At 41.0% G+C, this 12,774-nt stretch overlaps 1 protein-coding gene across 5 annotated transcripts in view; it reads left to right on the forward strand.

Moving 5' to 3' along the window:
- SORCS1 (sortilin related VPS10 domain containing receptor 1) overlaps window positions 1-12,774 on the forward strand; it is a 600,060-nt gene that overhangs the window by 475,603 nt on the left and 111,683 nt on the right. For all 5 annotated transcript variants that reach the window (XM_023206217.2, XM_023206215.3, XM_023206213.3 and 2 more), the window contains exon 10: window positions 9,189-9,335. In XM_023206217.2, the coding sequence (XP_023061985.1) occupies window positions 9,189-9,335 (147 nt within the window). The remainder of the gene's footprint in view (window positions 1-9,188; window positions 9,336-12,774) is intronic.

Below are 12,774 nucleotides of genomic sequence, written 5' to 3' on the forward strand. Positions count from 1 at the left end.
TCTTCCCATATTGCAATTAGTGCAGCCATATGACATTCTTCATACTAAGTAGTTGTCTTTTTTTTTTTTTTTCTTTTGATATGGAGTCAAGCTCTGTCACCCAGGCTGGAGTACAGTGACACGATCTCGGCTCACTGCAACCTCTGCCTCCTGGGTTCAAGCTATTCTCCTGCTTCAGCCTCATGAGTAGCTGGGACTCCCACCACCATGCCCAGCTAATTTTTGTATTTTTAGTAGAGACAGGGTTTCACCATATTGGCCAGGCTGGTCTCAAACTCCTGACCTTGTGATCTGCCTGCCTTGGCCTCCCAAAGTGCTGAGATTACAGTAGTTGTCTTCTTATAAACAAGTGTAAATTACCACATTTCTTTTTCATTGGTAAATAGACTATAAATAATAGACTATGAACATTTTAACTTGAAGTGTGTTTTGTTGAAATGTCATGCATTTTCTTGCCTTGACTCAACACTGAGCATGCTCTGAGCATTCACTGACATGAAGTCAAAGCAACTGCCCAAGCTTAATCACCCAGTTTTCTTTCCTGGCCCTCATTCTATCCTTGGTCTCCCAAAAACATTTTCTAACTTTCAGGTTCCATCTTCCCCTTCCTGATTGTCCTCTTCCCTCTTTTTGAGTCAACATGGAATTGATTCTCTGGATAAATTTTGTTTCCTGCCAGAAATAAAAACCATTTTAATTGGTCCCTTGATGATGAAAAAATGACAAGTTTAGACAGGAATGACTTTGCAATGTCTTGTTATTTGCAACTCTTTTCATGACTATTTTTCTGAATTCAAACATCGGTAACAGGTATGGAATGAAAAGAGGAAACAGGGCGACCTCTGGACATGCCAAACATGGCTTTGTTAATCTTGTGTTTCCCTTTTGTGCCTCTCTTGCAACTGACTATCTGTAGGGAAACTGCTGGCTCTTATTATCATCATTTTGAGCAGTGGTATGACTGTATTGTGTAAAGGTGCTCTGCATCCTGGGGCTGGGAGAGAGGAGTCTTTGTTTTATTAGCCTGACAGTTCACAGCAACTTGAATTGAAATTGATGTGATCAGAACAGCAGTGCCATATCTGCTGATTACCTAGATAGAAAGAATATTGGCTGACACGGAGCCTGGCACAAATGTTCCCTTAAATCTGATTGTTCTGGCTAGCAGGAAGCTGAAAGCCATCCAGCATGAATTTCCCAGTAGAATTGTAATGAATGATGAGAGCTTAGAGATAAATGAGAAGTAAGAAAATCCATAAATGAATTACTAAGGAGCAAAGATGAGCAACACATGAGGTGGGGGTTACAGAGATAGCATACATGGAGTGCATGTCTGCTCACATTTGGGGTGACTGAGGAGGATGGCCTTTGTTCTTTGTTTGCTTCTGCATGCCAATTATGTGCTATTCCTGCATTTGTGAGCTCTTCAGGCTATTTTAGCAGAGGAGAGGTGAACTGTATAATGTATAAACATGTAGATGGGTCTGTGCGTCATGCATGTGCACTGCTGATGGGTCTTTGTAAAAAATGCAGAAGGAAGCACTGTGCTCATTAAAATTAAGCATTTTGTTTGCACATACATTGGAACCTGGATACAGATTCTGTGTTCCCTACCCTAGAACTATGTGTGTATATGAAATGAGAGAGAGAAATGCTAGAGACAAAGTGTTGGGGGTACAGCCTTATATGGTTTAGTTATTGAAATACCAGAATTTTCCATCAGTGTGAATTGGACTCCATTCAATAGAGCCAAGAAATAAGAGACAAGAAAGTTGGCCTCAGAGCAAAAATACTAGAAATGGATTTTGTTGATATTTATAATGTCTAATATTTTGGGCTACTTTGTGCCAGGCATGGTGTAAAGAACCTTGCATAACGATCTCATTCAATGCATACATTAACTTTATGATGTAGGAACTGTTGTCACTTTCACTTCAAATATAAGTAAATGGAGGCAGAGAGAATACAGCAACTTTTGCAAAACCCCAAAGATGGTAAGTGACAGAGTTAGGACCTAAATCCTAGGGTATGCAAACTCTCAACTACAGACTGTCATGTTTTCCCTGAAGGATCCGCATCTGGGCTCATATTTGGTTGTGAAGGAGTGATAGCATTAAGACTGAAGAACATAGAAGGGCAGGGTAAATAGAGTTAGATTTTGCATACCAGTGGAAAACAGAAGACTGGAAGAAGAAAATGATAAAAGTCAATGTAAAGAGAATCAGAAGTTTGATTGCCTGAGACCTATCTATGCAGCGCCTTTAGTATCAAGTGGTGAGTTACAGCTAAGTTCGGGCCATATTGACACATGACTCTCAAGTCTTGTCGGGTGGATGTATTTGTGTAAGAAAAGCCTGGAAACAAGTGTCCTAAAACTCCATCACACCTGAATAGAATGAATGTTCCAGTGGCATCGTGTGGGTTGGGGAACAGAAGACTGCATGTCTGATGGTGGCCAGGGCAAAAGAAATGTGCTGAGTGTATCTGAGAAGAGTGATGCCTGATGTATTTGTGTAGTGTGGATGATGAGAGGGAACCTGACAGGTTTGGATGACACCTTCACTCCTTTGGGAAGGGAATATTAATTAATGATGATTAAGAGCACTTTGGCTTAATAGACAATGACAGTTCACCCCAGCTGAGTGCAAAGGGTTGTATTGGGAGTGAAGCCACTTGGCTGACAAATTCAGAATACACAAGAATGTGTGCATACATGAGTGAACCCTGGTGGGTGTCATGAAGGACAGCCAGTGACCAGGGCATGTTCTTTTACACACAGTGTCTTCTGTACATCATGAGTATCCTCTCTTTAAAAGAGAAAACTCAACGGTTATGATAATATAGTATACACCTTGATTTCTTGGAGAAAGACTGCCTCTTACAATCTAGGTTAGGAGGTGGGGAAGAAAAATGCTCTCCTATTGAAGATACATTTATTACAGGATGTTGAATGTACTGTTGGCCAGGTACAGTGGCTCACGCCTGTAATCCCAGCACTTTAGGAGGCGGAGGCAGAAGGATCACCGGAGGCTAAGAGTTTGAGACCAGCCTGGTCAACATGGCAGAAACCCTGTCTCTACTAAAAATACAGGAATTCGCTGAGTGTGGTGAAGTCCCAGCTACTTGGGAGGCTGAGGCAGGAGAATCACTTGAACCCTTGAGGTGGAGGTTCCAGTGAGCCGAGATGGTGCCAGCCTGGGCGACAGAGCGAGACTCCTCCTCAAAAAAAAAAAAATAAATAAATAATAATAATAATAAAATAATGTACTATTATTTCAGGCAACAGTCTCTTGAGGAGGAGAGTGCTGTTTGAGGAGGAGAGTGCTCTTTGGTTGGGGCAACAGAGAAGGAAAGAACATTGAGGTTTTTCTTGGCCAGTGGTTTCCCTGATTGTGAAGGCACCCCTGGCCTCATGTTTCTCCTTCCTGCTATCCTCTCTTGAGAAGAGAAAAATATCCCATCCACAAAGCCCAAATAAATTGTGGCCATGAATATGTTCTCTTTCTTGCCACAGTTGTTGTTTCATCTTTTTAATTTTTTTTTTCAAATTTTGGCACTTAGGATTTGTAATTTAAATCTGAGACTGAGAGGGTGGTAGTATTCATCTTTTAGTCAGCATTCAAGGCAGAAATAAGCAAAAACACTTGCACAGGAGTCTTCCCAACTTAGCCTCTGCGTGGAGCTTACAAAGGGTTTTCTTACACAAATACATGAGTTCCTTTGAATTAATTTATGGTAAAGAGTATAAGGAGTACTAGAGATGTTTATGGGAAGATTCCTGATTCCCACAAAAACAGGAGAGAACCATCCAGAAAGTAAACCTAAAAAACAAGGGAGATACCTGTGTTTTTTTCTTTAAGTCACCAAAGAAATTCCCAGCACCTAGCACATTCTAACTCTCAAAAAATGTAGTTGTTGAGATAGTCTACGTATTATATCTGCAAGTGCCTAGAAGATCGTATGATACATAGTAGATGCTCAGAAAATATTTACTGAATGACTAGAGTCAATGTACTAATGACTGAATAAAATACAATTTATTTGAGTAGAACATTCTGATGCGATATTTCTCTCAGGCCACTCTAGGATAAAAGGAGAAGTTGGAAGAGACAGTACAGCCACAGGCCTAAGGGTGTAAATAGACTCTGTAGTTAGACAGTCTGACTTGGAGTCCAGATCTAAGATTCTCCAGGGGGATGACCTTAGGCAAGTGATTAGCCACATCTGAACTTCAGTTTTCTCATCTGTAAATGAGGATAATATGAACTCTAATGCACACAGATATTTGCAAGTTCCTGTTTGCAAAGCCTTTCATGTACAGGTTGAGGATACCTTATCTGAAATGCTTGGGACCAATAGGGTTTCAGATTTTAGATATTTTTGGATTTTGGAGTATTCGCATATATATAATGAGATTTATTGGAACTGGGACCCAAGTATACACACAGGATGAATTTGTGTTTCATACACGCCTTATCACATGGCCTGAAATTAATTTTAAATAATATGTTTAATTATTTTGTGCATGAAACAGTTTTTTGTATTCTAGAAATTTATTTTTTATTTTTTATTGGTACATAATAGGCACACATTTTCAGGGTATATATAATAATATAATTTATATAATTAGTAAATAACATATTAGTGTACTTGAGATTATTCATCACCTTAAATATTTTTCTTTTCTTTAGAGTTTTGATTGTGTTTTGCCTGTGACCCATCACATATGATTAGGTGTAGAATGTTTCACTTATGGCATCATGTCAGTGCTAAAACATTCTAAGTTTTGGAGCATTTTGGATTTTTAGATTAGGGATGTTCAACGTCTGGTACCTGAAATTTAATAATCAATAAATTTGGGTTGACATTATTGTAATATCTTTCCTCCAAAACAGCTTTATTAAAATATAATTCACATATCATACAATTTATCCACTTAAAATGTAAAATCCAATGGTTTCCAGTATGTTCACAGAGCTGTGCGGCCACCACCGCAATTTTAGGCCATTTTCATCGTCCACTATAGAAGCTCCACAACCATTAGTAGTCGCTCCCCGTTTCTCCTCCTCGCATCTTCTCCCCAGTCGTGGTTACCAGAGGCTTGGGTGTCGTACCTTCTAACGCAGAACTCTCACTGCCTATTTCAGTAGGAACAAAGACAGGGGCTGGCGCGGTGGCTCATACCTGTAATCCCAGCACTTTGGGAGGCCGAGGCAGGTGGCTTGCTTGAGCCCAGGAGTTTGAGACCAGCCTGGGCAATGTGATAAAACCCTGTCTCTACCAAAAACAAAACAAAACAAACAAACAAACAAAACCCCAAAAATTAACTGGGCATGGTGGCGTGCAACTATTGTCCCAGCTACTTGGAAGGCTGAGGTAGGAGGATCGCTTGAGCCCAGGAGGTCATGGCTGCAGTGAGCTCTGGTCACACCACCGCTCTCCAGCTTAGGTGCCAGGGAGAGACCCTGCTTCAAACAAACAAAAAAAAAACAGGGTTCTTTGTATAAAGTTACTTTACTATTATTAATTTTAAAGAGTAGCTTGGTGGAGTGAATGACAATCTGAAGGTTGTATTAGAGTAGGAGATCATTATGTGAGCGGTCACGGGGATGACGAAATTGGAATTAATATATGATAAAGAGTATAAGGAGTACTAGAGATGTTTACGGGAAGATTGAGTCCCATAGGAAGATCCCACAGTTGTTGACAGCCAAGATACAGGTACCATCTGTATGAGAGACAAATTAAAGAACAGAGAAGAAGTGTCAGGATAATCAGGATGAAAAGAGATTCTGGTTTCTGGAAAAGGTTTATGAGCTGAATCTTGAGGGATGAATAGCTAGAGGCACATCAGGAGGCTGTCTGAGGGAGTTGGGGGTAACCTTTGTGAACAAAGAGAGTCAGATAAGAGAAGGGAAGAAAGTGTTCTGAGACCATCATGTTGGCAACAGGAAATACACCAATGTACTTTGTGTTAGACTTAAGGTTTGAGCTGTAACACTTCTCATTTAAAGTCTAATTAAAATGATATCTTGACTTATATTACATAATAAGAAATAACTATTACTTTTGCGATATCTGGTAGCACATTTGTCTATATGAGAAGCAAAGACTAAAGTAGCTTTCCAGCACACTCAGAATTCTTAAAGATCTTTATACAGAATTCAGAAGGGCAGTAAAGGCAACAATTCTTCTCCCAAAGGAGGACAGACTTCCAACAGTGGGATGTACCATTCCCATGGGAGTTTTGTCATCAGAAATTCTGTGTCTATGGGAAGACATGGATTCCGTAGGAAATACTACTTTGCCCCACCCTACCCCATCCCTCAGCTCCACTCTATTCCATAAATACGCATGCAGTGTGGATACAGAGAGGTTATCTAGAAACATAAGCATGCCCCCTCATCCTCAGTGGAACCTCAGACCTTGCACTCACACAGAGAGAGACACATACTACATGCATAGGCAGGTACACATGTGTACACCCACGCACATTCCACATTTGGGGCACTCATGCTTGGTATTAGTCCCTTTGATATCCAAAGTCCTACAGTGAGAGGATAGAGGTTCCAGGAAAAATAGGATGAGACCTTAGAATAGAGCACTGGAAGAAAATGGCTCGTGCATGCCTAGGGGTTTCTGTGAGACACACAGAAAGATGGATTTCTCAAGCTCAGAGTGAAAGGAACAGTGAATAGCACAAAAACCTAAGACTAGGGCTGACTACCTTTGCAGACCAGGCCAAAGCAGCAAAAGAAAACAACAAAACAAAAAAACCCTACCTTAAATGGATAAAGTGCCTTGGCTGCAAGAGGAAAATAAGCAATAAGCAGACCCTCTCCAGCTCTATCCTGTGTTGCTACACATTCCCTTTACTTTGCCAAGTTTTTGTTCCTCAAGATAAACCTGAAGGCCAAGCTGCCAGAGATGAATTACAAAGCACAACTCTTCGCTCAAGTGGCATTTGATAATGCCAAGCAGTTGGGGGCCAATAAAGTCGCCACTTCTGCAAATCAAATGAACCAGCTCCCAAACATGCATAACCCTGCACTGGCACCCTTGCCAGAAGAGGGAGAGGGCAGGAAGGAAAATGGGCAATGAAACTACTGGAATAGGTAACATTTTTATTCCTTCTGCACTTACTGTCACCCTCTTGAGTGTTGAATGGCTAAGACAGGGTCATTTCTCATTCCTGGGAATGGTATAGAAGAAGGACCAGTATGACTTTGTGAAATTGTGATTTACATAATTTAATTTTTTTAAAGAACTGGCAGTATATTCATATTTAAATATGTAACAGCTTCTTGAACATATGCAAAACCAATATGGAGTTCCCTGGTGGGCAGCCCTTGCGGAGCTGGTGCAGTGAATTACTAAATATTATTTGTAATTAACACACTGCTGTTGGGAGGTAGAGTGCTCCTGGAGTTTATGCCTTCCACATTTGTTGAGGTTAGACAATGCACAAGAAATTGTTCTGGCTGCTATTGATTGCCCAGAATGCACTGTGTTTCCTGAGTATAATAGTTCAAAGTATTCCTCTCCACAACTCATTTATACCATTTAGTTGCTTAACACACTTGTTGTTTCAAAAGAGTACAAATGTGGCCCAACTGTAAATTATCCCAGATGCCAGATCAGCGGGTACACACTAATGAGGTCTGACTGTCAAAAGCAAAGGAAAAATGTGTGTCTTCTGTCGATTGAAACCCAACCTCTTAGAATTGACAGATTCAAGCTATATTTGAAGTCAGGCAGATTTGGGTGTGAATCTCAACTTTGCGTGATCTCAGTTTCTTCATCTGTAGAATTGGGGTAAAAGCTACAGGTGCAGGTTTGTAGTGAGTATTGGAGGTTTTATAAATAAAAGACTGGACATAGTGCTTGGCGTTTGGCGAGGTCTGAAGAGGTGACAGCTATTGCCTCACTATTCTGCTTAAAAATTTTTCATATTGTAAAGGGCCCAACTTAAGTAGGTTTAAATATGCTTGTTAGCCCGCTCACTTACTCCCTAGGTGTGTTCCAGAAAGCCACCAAGTCAAAGTGTCTATTTCCTCATCCTCAAAATGTAGCTAATGATAATTATTCCATGGTTATTCTGAGTATTAAATGAGATAATGTACATGCAGCATTGGAATGCATTACTCAACTTTCAGTCCTTTTCCTCACTGCCCTCCTGTTTTCCTGGGTTGTTACAATTGCAAGCAGGGTAAAATGTGGGTGAATGTGTTCGATAAACTCCAAAACACAAGAAAAATATAGTGCACAATTATGTGCTTTTGCAAGATTTTGACAACTTACTAATGATTACTTCTTACCTAACATATAAAAGAGAGGAGACAATCATTTTCAGAGGCAAATAATTAACAGTATCTGTTTAGGCTGAGAACAACGGTATTATAAAAACAAAGTAGGGCGTATTTGATGATTTAGGAAAACCACCATTTATTTAAATTTAAAAGCTGTCCTCTTATATTCAGTGCATTCTGGTGGCTTAACAGAGAGATCTTACACAGAAATAAAGCAACAGTAATTGGATCAGGAGCTTTAACTGACCCCTTTCGATTGCCCTAGCCTGCAGATAGCTTGATAATGGAGGTAGACATTAAGAGCATAAGCTGTGAAGCCACAGAGTTGTGAGTTGATAAGCCTGAGTCTGATACTTACTGTGTGCCCTTGGGCAGTGTGACCTTAGGCAAGTCACTTTATTTGGATGAACCTGAGCTTTCTTTCTTCATCTGCGAAATAGAATAAACGATACCAAAGAGGACTGTTTTAAGGATTAAGTGAGATTAAGTATTTGAGACTCTGGCTGCTACGCTAGCATACAATAAAAGTAACCCCTATTTATTTATTATTACTTACCAAGCAACAGAGCTGAAACCATAAGAATTTATCTCTTGGTAACTGCAGGCTCCTGTCAGCCTGTGTTAGGGGTAATAAGAAGCCGCTATCAAACTCTTATTGTGACCCCCATATGATAAGGATCACCAATCTGTTGTTGTTTGTCCAGTAGCCTGGGAAGTCATTATACCTTGAGTGTCACCTCCTTCCCTCATCGTCAGCCTTTCTTTCCTCCAAGATAAGTGCTCTCAGCTGACTTTGACAGCCTTCTTTTTTTTTTTTAAGTAAACAAATATATCGCTTCTCAAATTGATGTATTTTTCAGCCATGTCAATTTTTCCCAGGTAGCAGGGATAAAGGGAATGTTCTTGGCTAACAAGAAGATTGACAACCAAGTGAAGACTTTCATCACATACAACAAAGGCAGAGACTGGCGTTTGCTGCAGGCACCGGACACGGATCTAAGGGGGGACCCCGTGCACTGCTTGCTGGTGAGTCTTCATATTGAAGCAGAATGTCTCACACAGTAGAGGGATGGAAATGGATATTTAACAGAGGATGAGGATAGTTCTGGGACTTCTGCTCAGTTCATGAACAAAAGGGAGTGGGGAGGGGCGTGAAGGCAAAGGGTATAGAAAACTCACAGCACTGCCTAGTGTGATGTGCCAGAGAGACGGGAGAACATGGGCAGTTTCTTGTGCCCTTCCAGGATCCTTGGTTCCTGCCCAAGTTCTGATGAGGGCCTCAAATGGTAGTTTGAGGGAGAATATGACAGTTTCTATCCCTGGCGAGGATACACCCTGAACAACCTACTTGCTCATGAGTAACCTGTTACAGAACTAATGATACATAAATTCAGCTATAGAGTTGATGAACTGAATGCAGAGTCATGTAGGTGTATTTTCCTGTGGAGATGTTTAATCATATTTTCAGAGGAGTTTATGACTCAAAAAAGGTAAGAACCACTGATTTATACCCTTATTGGTATTCTTTACAATATGTTCTGTTCATTTGTGTCTTATTCTGTAAAGCTTAAATTGGCAAACTATAGCCTGTGGGAAAAATATGGCCCACCACTTCTTTTTCTAAATAGGGTTTTATTAGAACACAGTCATGCTTATTCATTCACGTATTGTCGATGGCTGCTTTCACTCTACAAAAACAGAATGGAGTAGTCCTGAGAGAGACTGTTTGGTGAACAGAGGCCAATGTATTTATTTTCTGTATCATGAAAAAGCCTGATATTTATTACCTGGCCCTTTACAAGGGTTTGCTGACCCCTACTTTAAAGTATGGCTTCCTTTTAGTTGCCTTACATTTGGGCAGTGTATAGATTCGTATGAATTTATTTATGTATTTGATATATGATGGCATCCAAAAGGAGGATCAAAGATGAATCTTGCTTTCAAGGAGTTTGCAGTCTACTTGGCTACTTGAATGTGACTAGATTAATAAATGGAAGACTGGAAGACTGCAGAGTCACATCTCATTCCTCTTAGTAGCTTTGATGCCTGGCCCAATTTTGACACACAGATAAGTACTGAGTGAATGCAGAAGGAGGTGAGGAAGAGACAAACTCTAAATTGCAAACATTATTCATACTATCAGTGTCTGTAAAACACTTCAGAAGTTGTGTCTAAATTTAGAAAAAGGAGAGCTGATTGGGTAAGCCTAGAGGGAGGACCGCTTCATCTGAGTAAGAAGGGCTTTTAGGGGACGGGGGGTGTGTATGTATGAATTACACGTATATAGTTGTTCACACTCTTCATGCAGTTCTGACTTTGATGTTATCTGCACTCAGCTTGCTTCCTTCCATCCCGTAAAGTCTTGACAGTCACTTTGCAGGTTCACCTCTCACAGCTGTAGGCAGTCACCCTCCTAGTTGAGAAGATGCCAGCAGCCATAGCTTGACCTTATTAGTTGCAGAGGATATCACAGTTGTCACTGTGCATCAGGGAAGCAGTCTCAAATTCAGCTTCCCACTCAGCTTCTATCCTTATTACTGGCAACTTACAGGGGGAAAGGCCAGTTTTTATAGTAATGGCAGTGACAGAGTAAGTAAATGTAGCAACTATTATTGAATACCTACTCTATGCAAGGCACAGTTCAGTGGCATTTTAAAAAAACAGGGTCACCTTCCTAGTTCAGCTGTAGCAAGTTGGAGCATAGTGCTGCTTAACCAAAGATGCGTGGGATATGCCAGTTCCGTAAGCTGGTCTCTACTCCACGATTTGGAGATTAAATGCCTATGAGAGAGAATTAACCATGTCACCTAAATGGGCTTGCCTAGGGACTCTGGCATCATAAATGAACCGTTAGAAATGGCTTTTAAGCACCTAGCAAGGTATTCCCTGCTTCACCCCCAACCCAGTGTCAGAAACTCTTGTTGTTTTACTTCCAAAATATAAATGTAGTATCAGCTTACTTCCCTATCACCACTGGGACTGCCCCAATCCAAGCCAGCATTGTTGCTCACCTGATCCACGGTGACAGGCTTCTAACTGGTCCTCCCACTTTTACTTGGCAATCCCTTCTCTAGACAGTAGCCAACGGAACCATTTTTTAAAAAATAAACTTTATTTTGAGGTAAAATACACATACCTGCAATTTTAAGAGTATAGTTCAATGAATTTTGACAGATGTATATACCCATATAACCATTACTACAATCAAGACAGAACATTTCCGTTGCCCTAAAAAATACCTTTGTGGGCCGGGCGCGGTGGCTCATGCCTGTAATCCCAGCACTTTAGGAGGCCGAGACGGGTGGATCACGAGGTCAGGAGATCGAGACCATCTTGGCTAACACGGTGAAACCCCGTCTCTACTAAAAAAAACACAAAAAACTAGCCGGATGAGGTGGCAGGTGCCTGTAGTCCCAGCTACTCAGGAGGCTGAGGCAGGAGAATGGCGTGAACCCGGGAGGCGGAGCTTGCAGTGAGCTGAGATCCAGCCACTGCACTCCAGCCTGGGCGACAGAGCCAGACTCTGTCTCAAAAAAAAAAAAAACCTTTGTGCCTCTTTGCAGTTAGAACCCGCACTCTCAGCCCAGCACAACTAATGATCCACTTTATTTTCCTGTATATTAGGTCGCTGTTCTTTAAAATTGTGTGTAAATGGTATCAACTTGAACTTTTGAAAAATCAGATCATATCACTTCTTTCCTTAAACCTTCTAATGGCTTCTAATACATGTAGAATAAGTAAAAATACTTTATCATGACCAATGAGACCTCATGTGATCTGGCCCCTGTGCAGTTCTCCTCCCTGGTCTCCAGCCTCTCTCCTCTCCCTTTCTTCCTTATCTGTAAGCCAAGGTGGAGGAGGGGGTTTTTCTTTCCATACAGTGAACTCACCATGTTCATGTACGTCTTAGGGTCTTTGCATATGTTATTATTTCTCTTAAAATGTCCTTCTCTTTGTCTGGCTTGTTCTTGGCATTCAGATCATTGCTTCATTATCTTAATTTTAGAGAACTTTCTTGAGCATCCCCTAAAGTTGTATTTGTCTTAACTCTTTTTTTTTTTTTCTTCATGGTCCTTACTGTTACCTGAAATCAGCAGGCGTACTGCTTAATTTTCTTATCCATCTTATCTTCTGAAGTGTGGGCTTCATGAGCCTAGGGACGGTGCCTGTCTTTTTGACCATTCCAAAGAATCAGCTCCAGGAATCATACCTGCCACGTGGTAGGGGCTCAACATCAGGGTGCCACGTCTGGAGTATGCACTCCATCGAAAGGTGTTGTGACAGTTTCACATTTGGATTTTAATGGACGCCGTTCATTCCCTCTGAGAGTCCACTGGAGGATTTGTCACATTGTCTACCTTCTGAAGCTCATGGGCTCAAGTGGAACCCAAAGTTAACAAAAGCAGGAAGCTCATTAAGATGGAAGAAAACTGGATTATTGGGATACAGATGTGTGGAGCTCAGG

Source organism: Piliocolobus tephrosceles, chromosome 9, assembly GCF_002776525.5.
Source record: "Piliocolobus tephrosceles isolate RC106 chromosome 9, ASM277652v3, whole genome shotgun sequence".
Classification (NCBI taxonomy): Eukaryota; Metazoa; Chordata; class Mammalia; order Primates; family Cercopithecidae; genus Piliocolobus; species Piliocolobus tephrosceles.